Source organism: Aulostomus chinensis, chromosome 11, assembly GCF_037954235.1.
Source record: "Aulostomus chinensis isolate RoL2024-O1b breed Wild chromosome 11, RoL_Achi_v1.0, whole genome shotgun sequence".
Taxonomy (NCBI): domain Eukaryota; kingdom Metazoa; phylum Chordata; class Actinopteri; order Syngnathiformes; family Aulostomidae; genus Aulostomus; species Aulostomus chinensis.
The window spans coordinates 8,006,042-8,024,143 of NC_141330.1; the positions used below are offsets into that span (position 1 = coordinate 8,006,042).

An 18,102-nucleotide genomic window follows, 5' to 3' on the forward strand; every position below is an offset into this window, starting at 1 on the left:
AAGGCAGATTTTATTCAGAGCCTCGGGATAGGTCAGCATTACATTTTTTAAAATACTTGAGGGCAAAAGTTTTCACGGTAGTGACTTCTTCTTGTGGTACTCCTAGTGAACCTCTGAGCAAGTCCTCCTAGGCAATCTTGGTATCGCCTCAGGGGCAGTTATTCCAGGCTAACAAGACCAGGCTCCTGTCTCAGTGAAGTTGGAGTCAGCCATGATTGTGCTTTTAATGGTGACCACAACATAAAAACTACATGTTTAGAATCACACAGAAGAAGACGAAACTTTGACTTGGTACGTACATAGTTTCAAAACACTTGTCTCTTTTACGGCTCAATCCAGTGGTGCCATTAATTATGTGGATCAGATATTGTAAACTGCACAGCTTGACTGAGTATGGCACAAGAGACACTGATTCAAAAGACATTAAAAATATTCAAACTGAGTCAACAGAAATCCTCCACTGCCTGCTTGCTCCTTATTCACGGTTCTCCACCACCATCTCTGCATGTTAGTCTTGATGTTTTGGCTAAGATGATATAAAAGTGCTTGAATTTGCATCCTTAAAATAAATATGTACTGCATACTGCAAGGAAAACAAGGAGCATGGACAGTTCCTGGTAAGACCAAATAAACCTTTGAATTATTGGCAACTAGTGCTAGTCCTTCTCGTGTTAAAACTCAGTCTAGGTCACTCTGCAAGTTGCCAGAGATCGACTGATATCAAGTTAAACAAATAATATTCCAGCCAGATCATCCAAACGAGGTATTTCCTCAAAAGGTCAATGTTTGAAATTAATGGACGCATTTGTCTTCACAGGCCAAAGTCAAAAACAAGTGCGATAAGATCGACTTCATTTTTGCACCTTTTTAGCAACATATCCACATCAGCCACACTACAAACAAACAATAATTCTCTGGAAATTAAAACACAATACCGATTATTTAATGTAACTGTTCTTACGTCCCTGTGTTGGTAAACTGATGAAGTGAACGGTTCCTACCTGGATGTCATTTGAGCTGAACATAACACGAAACTCCCGCTGTCGTGTCACGCAGCTTTTTAGAAGCTGATTTCGAGTTCTTTGTTCAAAAAAGTGAACAGAAATGGAAAGACAGAACGAAGAGTTCTGAAGACTCGCTTGTTTGTTCTTAGAAGAATAAAATCAAGATGAAATTCCCTGCATTGACTTCATTTAAATCTACTGATTACTACAGATGAAATTACTCAATTATGTGTCACTGATACGTAGAATTAAATTCATTTTATTACAATTATTTTCAGTATGAATTAAGAAGTTTCACACTTTTTTTCTGTTTTGCTCAACCGATGCACTGTTGAATTGATGAATATTAAAGGTTTCAGTTTCATACCTCCTAACTACTCAGCAATGTTGTATTTAATTATAATATGGCTTCTTGTGGAGCCTCATTGTATTGGTCTTTTCCTACAGGTTTATCATTACAAGTTGCTCATTTCACACGCTATTATGACAAGAAAAAGCACTTGTTGATATATTTATTTAAAACTGAACAGAGAAAAAAACAACAACTGGGGCTTCAGATATATGAAAGTTCAGCTGCAATTATTAAAATTTCCAAATTTTCTTTCTCACACAGCCCTCGAACTGGTTAAATATTCAACGTCTTTCTACTTCAAGTGTGATACAAAGAAGGAGACGTCTGTAACTGGTGTTTGGTGTTTGAAGAAATTACATGTGAAGTGTCTTTATAAAAAAACACGAGTGTGCCAAATTCAGAGCCAATTTTCTGACCGTGCAGTAAATCCTCCACATGATGAAATGGGGTAAATTGGTTATTTTCAGCAGTAATTTAACATCATTAGCCTAAGGGTTAACCATGTTGAAATTACTGAAGAATTGTTGGAGTATTATTGTACTTGTGCTTGTAACCTAAAAAAAAAAAAAAAAAATAGAAAGAAATCTGTTCCAGCTTTAAGGCATTTTGGTATTCTTACTTACGAGAACTTGCAAACACGTCAGCTTGATATGTTATGATGGAGATGCACATTTTTCACATTTCTATTGATGAAATCCTCCAGCATTTCTAATTACACTGATTCACCATTCAAGTCTTGCACTGTAAACTCTGGGGACCTGCCGCCATCAGAGTGTTATTCTGTGAAGATTTTCAGAACAGAAACCCAAGATTAGACTAGAATAGAGCTGCTTTCTCTGTTGACTGCTTAACGTTCAAATAGTTTTGTTCTGCACACCTTCTCCCTCGGTCGTTATTCACCTCGATCACAGAGCAAGCCTAATTGGGTTCCCCAGTTCTATCAGATCAGCACTACCCGTAAGTTCCATTAAGTATTTAAACAGATCTGCCTCATCTGCTCTCCCTTGGGACCGGGACTTGCACCATTCGAAAAGCACAATCAAGGATGAAGCATAATTGGGGGGGGGGGGGTGGTGGGCATCTGGAATGAAAGCGAAAAAAGACTAAAGGCAAGAATGGAAGAGAATGAGACAAACAGTGGAAAGTTAAGAAAGGCACAGCAACAGAGTGGAATGTGGTAAGGTGTCGTCAGACAATAGAGAAAGAGAGAGAGAGAGAGAGCACTGTGAAATGATGTAAAAGCCTAGGTAAGGTAGAAAGAAACTCATTTGGCTCCTGTAAACACAGAAAAGCCTCATTGGGGATGTTTTCTGGGAGTGTAAATTATATCTGGCTCTCTCTACCGCCATGTTTGCTCCATCATTCGCTATAAGGCTCTTCCTTTTCTGCCAATTGTCTATCTGCCGCCCAGATATCAGGCTAACAAACTGATGCCTTTCTGTGCCGAGCCATTCCACACTAACTGCCCAAAACTGCACCGCAGCGGTGAAATAGGTTTCCTGTTTTGCAAGGAAGCGACCAGTCAGGGGTGTGTTTTATGCGACTGGGAGAACAGATAGCTGTAATGGAGAAGTGGAACTAACCAAAATGGACCTTTTCTCCTCAGTGGTCCATATCTCTCTTTTCCTGCCTATTGCCAACTCCCTTCAGCATGCAAATGAGACGAGACAATAAAGGTGAACTTGGACTTGAACAGAAGTTTGACATTTAGTTGCCATTTAGTGCAGAGAGGGGGGAAAAAGATTTACCTATCTGTGGGGAATAGCTCTTTAACAATGTTCTCGCTGCCATCCGGTTGAGAGGAAATTTTTTGGGAGGGATTAGTGTGGTGTACTTCCAAGAGGAGTGGACTTACTCCAGCCTCTCTCCCTGTCTGCTGGGTTTTTTTTTTTCATTTCTGTCTATACTATTTGTCCCTGCCTGCTGTAGTGATATTATTCTATTTCCTTTAATCTCTCTCTCTCACTCTCTATCTCTCTCTCTCTCACACTCACTCACACACACACACACACACACACACACACACACACACACAACCAATATCTATATTGTACTGTCTGTGTTGTGACGAATTATGCTACGAGATGGCCCAGTGTTTCATCAGGGACGTGTCCCTGTGTGAGCCAAAGCCAACACAAAGTAGCAGAGTGGGATGGAATAAAATAGAGATGGAGAGTGAGCTTTCACAGTCAAGTCGATATAAAGTGAGCCTCAAAGGTATTTATGAGAATCTATGGACATCGAGCCACTGTCACCCACTGCCTGTTATTAGCGTTTCGTTTTTTTTTTTTTTTTTTTTTGTTATCAGCATTTTTCTCACCATTGATTCAATGCTTTCTTTTGTGACAAAAGGAAAATTGTTGCATATTCACTCCTTCTAATCTTCTGTCGCTTTGCCGTTTTTCTCTTTTGTGCATTCTGGGCAAAGTTCTTCTAACAGCTAATTGGTCTGTGGCCCAAGACTGTCTATAGAATAAAGCATTTTCAAAGCAAATGTATTTTTTACTTTTCTTTGCTTATTATTCTGTCTACAATCATTGTAATCATAGTATTCTCTCATTGACTCAAAGGGTAGTACCACATAATAGATTTACTAAAACAGTTTTTGCAAAGTTTGCGCAGCCCTTTCCAAAGAGTCCTCTTTGCCAAGTGTGTCACAATAAGTAAAACAAAAATCATTTAAAACTAATAAGATGAACAATAAAAAATAGCAGAAAGTAATTACAAATTGGCTTTCAGAGGAATAAAACAGGCTATTACAAAGGGAATGAATGGAAGCAGCCTAGTTTGGGATAGGCCAATCATTGCTTGGGAAAACGAGCAGCATTCTCTTAAAGCTTGAAATGAGAGAAGTGAGACATCTGTTATGTTTTATCAATGCACAGCCTGGAGCTGCTCAACTCACAAACTCTCTGAACTTTTTATATCAAACTAAAGCTTCAGATTTAGCAGCACTATCAATTCCAGAGCAGAAAATTGTCAGGGGATTTTTTTTCATAGCCTTTCCTTCCTCCCATGTTTCCTCCGCAGAGCTGACCACAAATTATGAATATCACAAATCAGAGGGCAGTGAAAACTCTTTTCTGATTCTCACGCAAATGGCAAATAGAACTGATCTTTTGGTAACATGAAGAAAATGATCTATTATATGACACCACCTCCTCTCTCTCTCTCTCTCTCTCTCTCTCTCTCTCTCTCTCTCCCTCCCTTTCTCTACCCCCCCCCCCCAAAAAATTCCCCCAACCCAACTTTTAAATCTGTATATTTGCTAGATCAAAGTGACAAATGCTTTACTGCGGCTCCCATGTTGACTGAAAATGGCACGCAAATGGCAGCACTGATGTGTCACTCGCTATTGATTGTAATAACCTTGCCAGAACAGAAAGCAGCTCTCAGCTTGAATAACGAAATAACACAAAAATGACACATCCGTCAGGAATTATTAGGCTAGGTTCGTATGTGTAGAACTGATACGGCATTGAACAAACAGCCGCTCCTCACAGAGAACATTCAGCAGCCTGCTAGCCATGAGCAGGATGAGTTAGGAGTAAAAATCTGCACCTACAGAATAAAGCAAGGCGAATCCTGTCTGGGAAATGTCTCGGAACAAGTTTCTTAGCGCTTGCTTTAGAGGTCTAACATTGTGTTTGGTGTATTTTAAGTCACCAGAGCGCCATAACAAATATTATTTTTAATTCTCACCCAGTCCCTTAAGCTTTAGTGGGGAAAAAAATTATTTATTTTGACCCAGAAGAAAAGAATTGTTATGCCTCAGATGGTGACAGAAGTGGGCCGGAGGTATTATGTTTTTATGGTTGTCTGTCCGCCCTTTTCTGGTTAATGCTATACATCAAGAATGCCTTTAGGGAAATGCTTCAAATCGGGCACAAACATCCCCTGGGACTGGAGGAGGAACTTAACATCGCATGAACACAATATCTCTGAAACAGTCTGAGGAATTTCTTCAAATGTGGCACAAGTGTTGGCTGAGATTTTTGATGAATGAACAATGACAAAATTTCACACAAATCTCTGGTTGCATGATTGCTTTTTAAATCCAAAAGTTAGAGGGTCAGCATGATGGTCTGCTCCACATCCAGTATCTTGTGAGTGTGGACACACATGAATGTAACCGGCAACCGGCCTGGTTGGTGGAGGCAGGTGGTAATTTTGGTTGTGGTTGTTTTGCCTTTATTTCCTTTCTATTTAAATGTCTATTACCCCTGTGAAAGAGAGTCGTGTTCCCTGACAACTTGTCTTGTTTTTCCACTCTTCCTGTCACTTACCCTTCATCCATACTTCCACCCCCCCTCCTCCACATCCACTCCCTGCCTCTCTCCTGCTGTCTACTTCCACTCTTCCTCCATCTCACTTTCACCCTCTGCATTATCTTTCCCCACCTCCAGCCCTGAAGGACGATCGTTTCCAGATGGTGCTCTTCACACCACGGCTGGTGCGCATCACACTGACCAACGTCAGTGTCTCAGATGAGGGGGGCTACTTCTGCCAGCTCTATACAGATGCCACGCACCACCAAGTGGCAACTCTCTCTGTGTTGGTGCCCCCTGAGATTCCCACAGTGGAGGTCAAGCAGGAGGCCGTGGAAGGCGGCGAGGTGGAGCTAACCTGTGTGTCACCGCGCAGCAAGCCGGCCGCCACCCTGCGCTGGATCCGAAATGGCCGGGAGATACCAGGTATCAGGATATGAGAGATGATAATCAAAGATTAAAGTTATGAAGGAAGAAACGCAAGTCATGTTTCCAAGAGTATATTTGTTTATGAGTATCAGGAAAGGTAGATGGGAACAGAAAAATACAAGGGAAAAATAATTCAAATTTGAAACAAAAAAAAACCCTTTTTAACCTCACTTTGTGTTTATATGCTTTATGGGAAATGGAAGCTCCTGTTCTGAAGTTGTGAACATTGAACCGTCATCAATGCTCAGCGAGGTCTGAGTGAAGGAGCTGCTTCTGCTGTTAGAAACTCCCCGGACATATGGACCTTGATGAACTGTGGTTAATTCTGAGAGGGAAGAGTTTCCCACAGAGCAAAATGAGTGAGAAGTTATAAGTCCGACAGTAGCACTAGCAGCTACATGCTAATCTCAATGAATCCCCTCCCAATATTTGCATAGCTGTTGTGGATAGAAACACTTTTTCTTTTTCTTTTTTTTTTTTATGTCTGATGTTTTCAAAATACCGGTTAAAGTTTGTGCTACATTTGGATGGATGCATGACCAGACTGACTACTAATTAGAAAAAGTCCGAGTGGTGATTGGGCCATATTTGGCCTGGAATAATGGTGTTGACTCAGGTTGAGTATGGCTTCCAAACTCAGCCACCCAGTCAAACCCAGCTGGTTAGTTTTGGACCATGCCTGGTCCACACAACACTTGTCAATGCTGTAACTCATCTGTAACACCAAAACTGTGGCAGATTCGACCCAAATGTTCCAGTTATCAAGGATAGAAATGTGATTGAAGGGTTGACAGAGGGAACCACAGATGGATTTATTGAAGTGAGCTGGTAGAAATGGATCATATTTCCTTGATTTTTTTTTTTCAGTAGATACTAAAACTTTTCATGTTTCGGATTATTCAAGTGAAAGTCAAAAGTTCATCGCAGAAGGACATTAGAAGTGAAAAGAAAAGAAAAATAGACCCCATCTGATTATTTGGGTTTTAAAATGGCTGCATTTTATATTTTTATAAAATCCTCTTTTCCTGCTTTATTTGCACATAACCTGACAAGTACAGCATGACATGAAAGCACAGTTGCTGAATGCACTCTCACTTTTCAGTTCTCATCATCTAAATTCTCCTCTTCGTCTTTGCTTCTGATAAATCCATGATCCATCTATCTGTCTGTTACCTTGATCTATCCTTCCTTCTATCTTTCTGTCTGTCTCCCTTGGCTTCTCTCCGTAAAGGGACTCTTCACTCGGTAATACATCTGACGCCTATCTTCCCCTTGCCCTCAGTCACCCATTGCAGATCTTATCGGTCCATTAAATAAGCACGTTATAAGTTGTTATCACGACCATTAGAATGCTTCAGATGGGATAAACTCCACCCAGCAGCGGGGCACAAGGTGCACATCATCTATGATTATTGTCACCGCTTCCAGACGTGTATCATCATCCAAAATAGATCGATCCATCTTGAAATGTAATGATGCTTTATGATGTGTTGACTTGATGGTTAGGGTCTGGTTAGGGTTAGGAAATGTGGTGGCTTTTGTACAGTTATGTTACAATATGTAAATATCCACCACATCAACCGCCCAAAAAAACTAGCCTGATGAGACTGTTTGTAGGATGTGAGCTCCAATCTATCTAAAAATCCGTATGAGAAGGCAGAGTCCTTGCCTTGACAGACAAGCCCCGCTTAACCAATCAGTGTGATAAAACATGACGATGACAAATCCAGACAGAAACACTGAGAAGCAATTTAAACATTCAGAGACACCACTTGTACGTACTGTTGTCCTCGTCTAATTCCTGTTTTTGAGTGTATTTCTGCAGTAGTTGCTCCTATAGCCATGTTTATTCTACTGGGGATGCAATTTTCGACTACTCTGGTTTGTAGGCTGGGTAACTAACTACCGGTCAGTAGTTACGTTACTGTCGGGTGGCAGAAAAGCAGTTTGAATCATTATTTTAATTGACCAATCTCTTTCTGATTTCTCTTTGTGGTTTTCAATTGTAGGGATTCAAGGCATATAACTAACATTGTTCAAATCTCCAGCTTGTAAGATATGAGTCACCAGGTTTTAAAACCACGTCCTTTGTGTAGATTTGATTGCTTTGTGCGCATCATCTAATTTCACCCTTTTTCTCTGGTTCAGTTTCAGAGGAGTCAGCGGTCATGTGTCAATCGGTAGCAAAACTATACCACAGACTACAGCTGATAAAAGGGCGTTCAATTGGCTGATCATATTCTGCTGCTTCTGTCTGTTAAGACTAGAAAAGTCTTCTTGCGATCCAACATTACAGGATCATTTTTTTATATCATTCGGGTATTCGATTTGTTTTCCACAAAAATCCTATTTGGTTGAATGAACACACAAAAAAAGTCATGCAAATAAGATTTCCACTCATGCTTGTGGCTATTATTTTCATTTTATCTCCAGTTTGTAATGAATGCAGACAACATGGTTTAAAAGTGCAAATCCCTGTTAAATATTTAATTTTATTGTTATACATTAATTCATTTTAAACCTCAATAAAACCCTCAGAACAGATGGAATTAATGTCACAGTTTTTGGGGGGGGACATTGATTGAGCAATGTGTTGCCCTTTAGAACTTCTTATTTTTATTATTTTTCTGACATTTGTGTCTTTTTCAGTGTCTTCCATTACATTCTCTGTCCTTCCCATCATCTCCTCTCCTTCCATTTGATCTCAGCTTCTTTCTTTTGTTTCTTTTTTTTATTGTAATTTGTCTGGTGACAAAGTCATGGCAAAGACCGCTTGATTATTTGAGTCGAAAAGGCACTCTCAGACTAAAGAAACTTCCTTTAACTGTTTGAGGAAGTAGTCCCTTTTTGTTTTGTAGGAACTGGTAACCATATTAGGTTTGGGCTCCACTGTGAGGAACCTTCCTTTGCGAATTCTGAGCACATCAGGAACCACCAGTGATATAGGAGAAAAGGTCATTTATTGGTCGAAGATGTCGCGGACATCTAATGGGTTACGTCACCTGACCATTCCTACTACTGGGGCAAACACAAACAGAAAATGAAGTCCAAGAGGGAAAGTTGGTCATGCTGGTAGCCACAATAACTCCTGTAACTAAGTTGCAATAAAAACTTGGTCCAAAACACCTGAAAAGACAGACAGACACCACACTTTTGTCTATCCTCTAATACTTCACCTCCCCTGTTTGCCCCCCGTTATTTCTTCCCTCTCCTCCTGTTTCATCTTTGCTCACTTATGCTCTCCTCTCGTCTCCTCACCTCTCCTCTTATCTGCTCCACTCCTTTGCCCCTGAGGTAAATGAACTGTGACACTAAAGGTTAGAGGCAGATCCCAGCAGATATGGGAAAGCACTTGTTAATTAAGACTCTATCTTCCTGCTGCTCTCTCATCCCTGCTCATCTGCACCCTTTGCTCTCCTCTTTCTCACTTCGATTGGGCTTGTTCTTATTTGCTTGTAGGCAATAATTGAAAACACGGTGCAATATCAGTAATATTATTGCATTCAAAACAAACTCCCAGTATATAACTAATCTTTAGTTTGTTCGCTTTGACCTTCCTCTTTCTTGGCACAATCCTGTTCTACTTTCCTGTCTCCTCATATCAGTCATGGCCATGTTGTCCCTGAGTCCCTCTCTCCTTTGACTTTCCTTTCTCAACCTGTTGCTTTGACGCCCCTCTTTCTCGCCCTTAAAATCTCAGATGCACACATTCAACCTTTTATCCCTCTCCCCACCGTCTCTTCATTTCTTTTCTTTATTTTTTGCACACACAAACAGAAAACCTAAGTTTATTCAACATCTGCAAACAAGTAACTCAGCTTTTCATAATTGTCATGGAATACATGCTCTCTCATCTTTCACCCGCCACTCGGCTACCTGCTCCTGCAGTAAAACGATCACTCATCGTCACCACCTCTTCAACAGTTCAGCGAGCACTTTTCATCTACGTTCTCCACTAAAAATCTCCCTCCTCACTTCCTCCCTCAAGCTCCTTCCACGTGAGCAATATCTCAGCAGGACTACGGAAGAATGGGATGCAAACTTGTTTCACGGTCAGCCCTCCTGTCTTATTTCCTTCCATCATCTCAGCTCTTTTGTGTCTCTCGGTTATCTCCAGGTGTGGTATCCCAGCAGGACAACGGGAAGACATTCAGTGTGTCCAGCAATATCCGGATCACAGTAGAAAGGAAAGACAACGGGGCAGCGCTAAGCTGCGAGGCATTCCACCCTGCCCTGGGCAACCAGAAGAGGATTCGACACTACCGTCTGGATGTGTATTGTGAGTCTGCCCTCCTGGCTAGTGTGTGTGTGTGTGTGTGTGTGTGTGTGTGTGTGTGTGTGTGTGTGTGTGTGTGTGTGTGTGTGTGTGTGTGTGTGCATACTTTACATGTACTTTCTTTCCATTTGGGAAACAACATAACCTAATGCTCATTGCCAAATATTTCAAAACCGAGATTATTCCTTCTGTATCCCTGTCACTACAGCTACTCTGACTTAAGTACAATATATTATAGTATTTTATTTTAATGCCGGCAATAATTTTGTGTAAGTAGTAGCCTCATTTTTCATTGTAGAATGAAGCTCATTCTTACGTCGTCCAGGGTTTTAACAAACTGATATTCAGTGCTGCTCTGTGTAAGACCTAGTCTCATTAAAACCTAATTCGTACAAATCTTGTCAAGCAGGGAGCTGGCAGGAACAGGCCTGTGGCCAGGCGAGGGTCCTGGCCTGTGGTTTAAACAACTAACCATCATCAAGTGTGAATACCTGGGTCACATTATGGGCAATAATGCCAGCAGTGTTCAATGACTGATTGATCTTTGCTGTCTTATTTGCACAAGTTGATAAGCGCTGACGTCTCTGCACATAACGTCCAGACAAAGATATTTGAGGAAGGCTGAAGCCAAATACTACCAGAGATTTGAATTCATAATTGGCTTCAGTCTATTACTCACTCAGGGCAAACAGTTCTGATAGAACCTGTTTTAGTATATTAAATTAAATTCAAAGTGGTGTCCAAAAACTCCATAGATTATTCAGTGTGATCAATGTTGAAAAATGTCAGACAGCTATAAACTTTTCATGAGTCAAGAGATTAAATATCTTTGAAATGTAAATCCATTATATTTGCTTCTAATCCCATCAATGAGCCAATCTGTATGATTATAATTTAATGCATATTAATTGGATTTTTTTAAAAGATCAATGCAAATCATCTTTACTGTTCAGGGAGTAAATGAAGAAAAAAATGAAGTAAATGTGTTTTCACCGTCATTGATGACATTGTGTTTATACATGAATCCTTGCTAAATATACTGTACATATAGTTCTTGTACCATGAAGTTGGTTGGATTTCTTATTTGATACAATGCTGCAGTATCACTGATGCTATTCAACACAGAATATTGAATTAATGACTACCTTCTTTCCACATTCTTGACAGTTCAATATGATTTCTATCTGGGAATATATCAATATATTCAAACCTTCCACCGGCATATTTACATATATAAATATTTACCACTGGTGATATGATTTATTTTCAGGAAGTACTCCTCTGTCTCTCTTTGGGTACATTTAATTTTCCACATGTGTACTAATGTTTGTTGATGGATCGCAACGATGAATATTCACCAGTTTGAGTCAATCTGCATGCTGCTGGATCCTCCAGCCAGAGAACTGGCATTAATGACCAACTGTCAGAGCGGATGTGGCTTTCCATCGCTCTCCGACTGAAGTAAGTGCAGTACAGCAGCTGCTGGAGCGCTGGGCCGCTTATGATAACAGGTGTCTCGAGCGTAGGATTGTCGGCTGGTTGCCGTGGAAACTCATGCCAAAGATGCTTCCTCCAGCCCTCACTTTTTCTTCTCCTGTCTTGTTGTCTCTCTGATTCCTGTTATGTTTCTGTAGGATATGATTTTTTTGCTTCAAATTAGTCTTTTTGACACATTATGTTTTCTATTTTTTAATTTTTCCCTTTCCCTTTCTTTTTCTCTTGATCCTTCACAGTCGCACCGACGGTGAGAATTGTTCCTCCGTCTGGTATATTGCGAGAGGGCGACTCACTCAGCCTGACCTGCTCCATCACTGGGAACCCTCTGTGAGTCATTGTTTGTGTCTGCATATGAGTGTAGAATTGTTGGGTCACACAGCCTAGTTAGCCTGAGAAGCTGATAGTAGGTTTGTAGCATAACACTTACACACATTCCATGTGTGTTCATCGGTAAAGTTCACATCACGCAGACTGTCACTGCGACGGTAACATTTAAAGCCGGTGGAGAAATGTGCTACACAAAACTCTCTGCTTTGACCTTTATTGTCCTTTAAAATGTGACAGACTGTTTTGCTCGTGTAAAAACCATAATGAAATGTTTTTTTTTCTTCTGTCATTACACTTCAAAAACTAATTTGAACAAGAAGTGTAATCATAGATGCATTCAACTCTGCTTTCCACGATATAAGCTGGCATATTTACAAACTGGCACACAACAGTGCATGTGAAGCTGCTTTGGATTGTCATAGCAGTGTTTTTGGCTGTTTTATTTTTTCTCATTTCATAATGAATTCATAACAAAATTAATTACAAAACGTATTAGGTTTGCCTCAATTTGAGCATGAAAAACTACGACTCTTGACAAATTGGCTAAAGGATACAAGAGAGCATTTGATTGACAAGAGCTTGCAGGGAGTTGCTAAATTTAGCCTCAAACCCTTAAAAAAAAATTTACAAAATAATTTGATGGGACAGAAAGTATAGGGAGAATTGTTTTAACCTACCACAAGAGTGACATTTAAGTCATGACATCATCAAGCAGCAGATAGCCTCGGGTACCAGGAGGAGCAGAGGCTGCCCTCAGGCTTGATACAGGTTTAGGGCCTGATATATAGTTTGCACCGGTGCAAACCCTCGTTTTCGTGTTAAAGAACTACTGTCAGAATTAACAAAAGAGGCACAATTACAACCACTGCTGGTAAGGCGTGGACATGTGTGTATTATATGCATATGTGTGATATTTAACTTTCCAGAGCCCCCCCTAATAAAAGAGGAATATATAAAAGACAGGCATTACATGATTTACCAAGGTTTGTTGCTGGATTTATTGCAAATTGTGCCATTATTTGTGCCACCGCAAAAAAGCCTGCCTTAATTTTGCATGTCTAAGTAGATTTGCCCTTTAGGTTCCCCTCTGGATAGGTTTTATGAAAATAGCCTTTAAATAATAATTGGTTTCCAATACTTTTTTCTTTTTTTTTACATTAAAAACCACTATTTGCACAAATAACATATTAGAAACAAAGCAAAAAATGAAACAAGATCAGAGGTGAAATACAAAAACAAAAAACTCTTGAGGCTTATAGAAGGAATTTTACCTTCATAAATATAAAAGGTAAATACAAGAGTGATGTAATCCCCAAGTCAACAAACAAACAAAAATGAAAAGGCAAAAATCTGAAATAAGCTCAAATGCAGTGAACGTGTGTGTTTGCTTGTTTGTGTGTGTGTATGTGTGTGTGTGTGTGTTAAAACTCATTACAATAAGCCCTTCCCACAGCAGCCATTTTGACATGTCATCGTAGGGTGAGCACAGAAGTACTTAATAACATTAATTATGGCCCTGTTCCATTTAGGTGGACCCTTGGTCCTGCTACTGTGCACACCGGCTCTCTAGAATGTGTGTGACACTAACTAGAAAAGGACCGTAATTAATGTTATCAATCACACATTTGTTTACGTGCTGTGACAAGTCAACATGGCTGCTGTGAGAAGGGCACATGAGAGACACAAGCATCAATTATATTCCAATAGGATCGTAGTATTTGAACTGCAGTAGACTGAGATACTTACATGTAACAGATAATTACTGTCAGAGCTCAGTGGGAAACATTGGGAGGTGTAAACATTTGTCTTATAGTTGTCACAGTTTGACTGTCAAAGAAATGCTTGGCAAGGTTTGGGAAGTGAAGCTGACTGATTTGAACATGAATTTAAAAGACAGCCATAAAAGTTTGGAAGGTATTTATGTTGAAAATCTAGATAACTGTGAGCTAATGGTGGTTTCTGGTGGTGCAGTGTTGCAATTCTACAAGTTTCTTATTAAATATGGAGCTCAGAAAGTTCAATAAGTATATCACAAACGATATCACAGTATATAGTACAGTTGTAGCATTGATAAGTCAGGCTATAATGAAGACTTATGTAATAATAGGTAATTAATAACCAAATTTATAATATTCCCCGGGAGATTAAAAGATTCAGATAAATCCTTTAGTCAATAAATTTAAATCTGACTCATCCAGCGATTAAAGCACCTGAAGTACCACGTCTTAATGTACAATCTACTAATTGTCCCTCACTGGAATATGGAATATATAAATATGTGAGTATTTTTATTTCAAAAATCTCTTTTTTCTAGCTAAGAAACATCTTTTCAACGGGGGATTTTTTCCCCACTTCTTTCTTCATCCTCCTGTTGTCGAACTCTGTTCCAATCCACCTGAGCATGCTTCACATTTTGATTGGACCTTTAAATTCAGACATTTTGAGTAGTTTAGCTGTGTCAACTGAGCTGATAAGTGTCTGGTAATTTGTCAAACCCATTTGAGCAACTGTGCAAATCAAACAAAATTAACTGGAAAGCAGATGGGAAGTACATACCTCCACCGAGGTGAACTTTCGGGCCCCTAGCACCATCCATCAATTTTCTTCTTCTTATCCTGTTAAGGGTCACAGGGGGCTGGAGCCTATCCCAGCAGCTTTCGGGTGAGAAGCGGGGTTCACCCTGGACAGGTCGCCAGGCCATCACAGGGCCAACACATAGAGACAGACAACCATTCACACTCACAGTCACACCTACAGTCAATTTAGAGTATCAATCAGCCTTGTCCCCTCTTGATGTCTTTGGACTGTGGGAGGAAGCTGGAGTACCAGAGAGAACCCACACAGGGAGAACATGGAGACTCCACATAGAAAGATCAGCTGGGGCTCGAACCCGGAACCTTCTTGCCATGAGGCGAAAGAGCAAACCACTGCACCACTGTGGCCCCTGGCACATTCACGTAAAAACGTTTGTGTTAAAATTCAGATTAACTCTTCAAACAGTGATGAGTGAACCCTCATGCATGTTGTGGGGTTTTTTTCCAGGAAGGAGCAGAATATGCTGGGTGAAAGTAGCACTTCCTGCTGCCACTACTGCATTCCGTTAAGACATCGGGCTTACTTCCTGCAACCACTGGGCGGCGCTGTGTCAATGAGTTACAGTATATTCAGACCTGCCAGATCTCCGCCATATGACAATTTGGAAAAGATTTAACCGTGGACAAACCAGTAACTACCATTTCAGTGTTTCTACAGTGACATATCAAAATTGGCTGCTTCGCCATGGTAACGTCATGTCACAAATACAAGCTTCACAGTAACCTATCACCATGTTCTTGTGGCTTTCCTGACTAAATTTAAGGAGGATGTGGTTGACCCACTCAGAGGAGTCCATCAAAGTGTAAAAAAACAAACAAACATGGTGTCACCAGTGGCACCACGACTAATCTGACCCAAGGTATAATGGGTTTTTCGTGCGAAATTTGATTCAAATCTGAACTTTTTGTGTAATCTTGCTGCCTGACAAACAAACACCACTGGAAACATTTCCTCATTTGCAGAGTTAATAATAAAGAGTAAAGTGGCATTTTGAAGAAATGAGGTTTTAAAGTCACACGTAGAGTGTTGGGCGTTTACTAAACTTTGCTACCAAATCTTGTTTGCCTGACATTTAATATTTGGACTACAGAAGCAGGTGATCTGTGAATGGCAAACTTTTCTGATCTATATTATTGCACCTCTGTGTGCTTATTATCACCTCCCTATACACACGATAAACAACTTCTGCCTCTCCTATCTTGTGTTGAAATGTCCTTTACTAACCTCTAACTGCTCCGGTGGAGCCTTTCAGTGGCTGCAGCAGAAAACAATATTTTTTTGTTCTAGATGGCTTCCAGATGCATGTAACTGCTGGAGAGTGGCATCAGGAAACTCCACGCTCTATTAGTCCTCAATACATTTTCATATACATGTATGTGTGTGTATATACACAAAGAAAAAGGGGTGAGGATCGCTCCCTTTCACTTGTTTAAAATAACTGGCTTTGAACAAGTGATTCTGTCTTTTGTGTTTATCACCTCACACACTCATTTGTCTCTTTTTAATGTGTTATTGAAATGCTGTTTAACACGTTTCTATGTAATTTCCATCCTGATTGCCTTCTTAGAAACATATCCAGGCTAACTGCTTTTAATCTCCTCTATATTCCCTGTAATAACATCCCAATTGCTTACTTTGTTGTACGAGTGTCTTATCAATTATTCTCTAAGAATTTATTTGAAAATACAAAAATACAGGTAGTCCTGATGCAAGGCCCCCTTTAGCTCAAAACAGCCCTAAATGCATCCTCACTAGAAGCTTAATTCAAGGTAAATGGGTGTCTAATAAATCACAAGTGATTTTACAACATTAATAAAAATGTCATCAGGCCAATCAGAATGTGTCTAATCATGAAATCTCAGTGCAGAGGAATAATTACACCTTGGAGCTTGATGAAAACCAGAGGAGTGGTGTCTGCGGTATCATCTCTCCTGACATTTAATGTTTGATGGACGGATAAAAACCGCCTGATCCATATTTTATTGCATGAAGAACTAAGCAAAAAAGAGCTTATCAGTGGAGCAGAAAGGTTGCACAAGGATAATAAAGATTGATTGTAAAATATTGATATATTAGATACAATTCTGCATGTGAGGGAAGAGCTAATAAAACCAATCAATAGTGAACAGTTTGAGGAGCCAGATTTGAAACAAAGCCTTTTTCTGATGTGTTCACATCCCTTTGTGCACTTTCCAGAGGCCTATTGGGTCCTAAGCTCTTAAACCCTCCCCTAGATGGCCCGTCTGTCTGTGGGCATCGAATCCACTCTAGCACCCCGGTAAAGCTTCATGCAGCCGTTGTATTTGTGTGTGTGTGTGTGTGTGTGTGTGTGTGTGTGTGTGTGTGTGTGTGTGTGTGTGTGTGTGTGTCTGCGTGTGGGTTTGATAACTTTAGTGAAATCCCACAGCGAGGACTGGCTGAGAGGCATATTGGCTTTAGCCCCGCTAAAGCTTTGTAACGGCTGGTTGGGGACACTGTGTATGTGTGTGTGTGTGTGTATATGTGTGTGTGCGTGTGGTGATAGATAGAGATGGCACCATGGGCCACTCTGGACTCTGGCCCTCATCACACGCTGGACTGCACACACATACACACTCACATACACACTCACAGGCCCCTTGACACTTGCTCTCTAGCCACCCGTTAGCACCCAGTTAAGCGTTAATGACTAATTAGATGCCTCATCCTTTAGTTGAAGAACATTATTTTGCTTGATTGGCTTCTATGAGTATTTGTAGGAATCACATTGTGTGTGTGTGTGTGTGTGTGTGTGTGTGTGTGTGTGTGTGTGTGTGTGTGTGTGTATGTACATGTGCAGCAGGAGAGGGGTAGTTGGATATTTTGTTTGTGCAGTTGATGTGTGTGTGCGAGAGGCCTGCCAGAGTGTGTGTATGTGTGACTAAGCAAGAAAGTTTAATTAGACTTCCTGAGGGATTAAAACCCAGATGAGTCAGGATTGTAATCTGTCCAGGGTGGCATGAGCCATGACATGCAGCCAGCCAGCCAGCCAGACACACACACACACACACACACACACGCACACACACATATCTTTGTTTGCCAGGGTGTCTCTGTAATCCCTGCACCTCCTGTCTGCTCTGTCTGACTGTCTTTCATGACCATTTCATTTTGTCAGCTGCTCCGTCCTTTAGTCTCCAACCGCGCTATACCTCTCCGTTTCCACAACTTTCCTCCACCTGTAATAACACGCGCTTTCTTAACCTATCTTTCCACTTGCTTCTCTTCCCACTCTGCGAATTTGACATCCTATATCTCTTTCATCTGCCCTCTTTTCCCTCCTGCCAAACTTTTTACACCATCGCCAGCCTCTGACCATCCATCTCTTCATTATTT

At 40.6% G+C, this 18,102-nt stretch overlaps 1 protein-coding gene across 3 annotated transcripts in view; it reads left to right on the forward strand.

Annotated features, from left to right (window-relative positions):
* Window positions 1-18,102, forward strand: part of cadm4 (cell adhesion molecule 4) — a 168,191-nt gene that overhangs the window by 131,963 nt on the left and 18,126 nt on the right. For all 3 annotated transcript variants that reach the window (XM_086218067.1, XM_086218069.1, XM_086218068.1), the window contains exons 3-5: window positions 5,763-6,050; window positions 10,171-10,332; window positions 12,063-12,153. In XM_086218067.1, coding sequence (XP_086074193.1) covers window positions 5,763-6,050; window positions 10,171-10,332; window positions 12,063-12,153 — 541 coding nt within the window. The remainder of the gene's footprint in view (window positions 1-5,762; window positions 6,051-10,170; window positions 10,333-12,062; window positions 12,154-18,102) is intronic.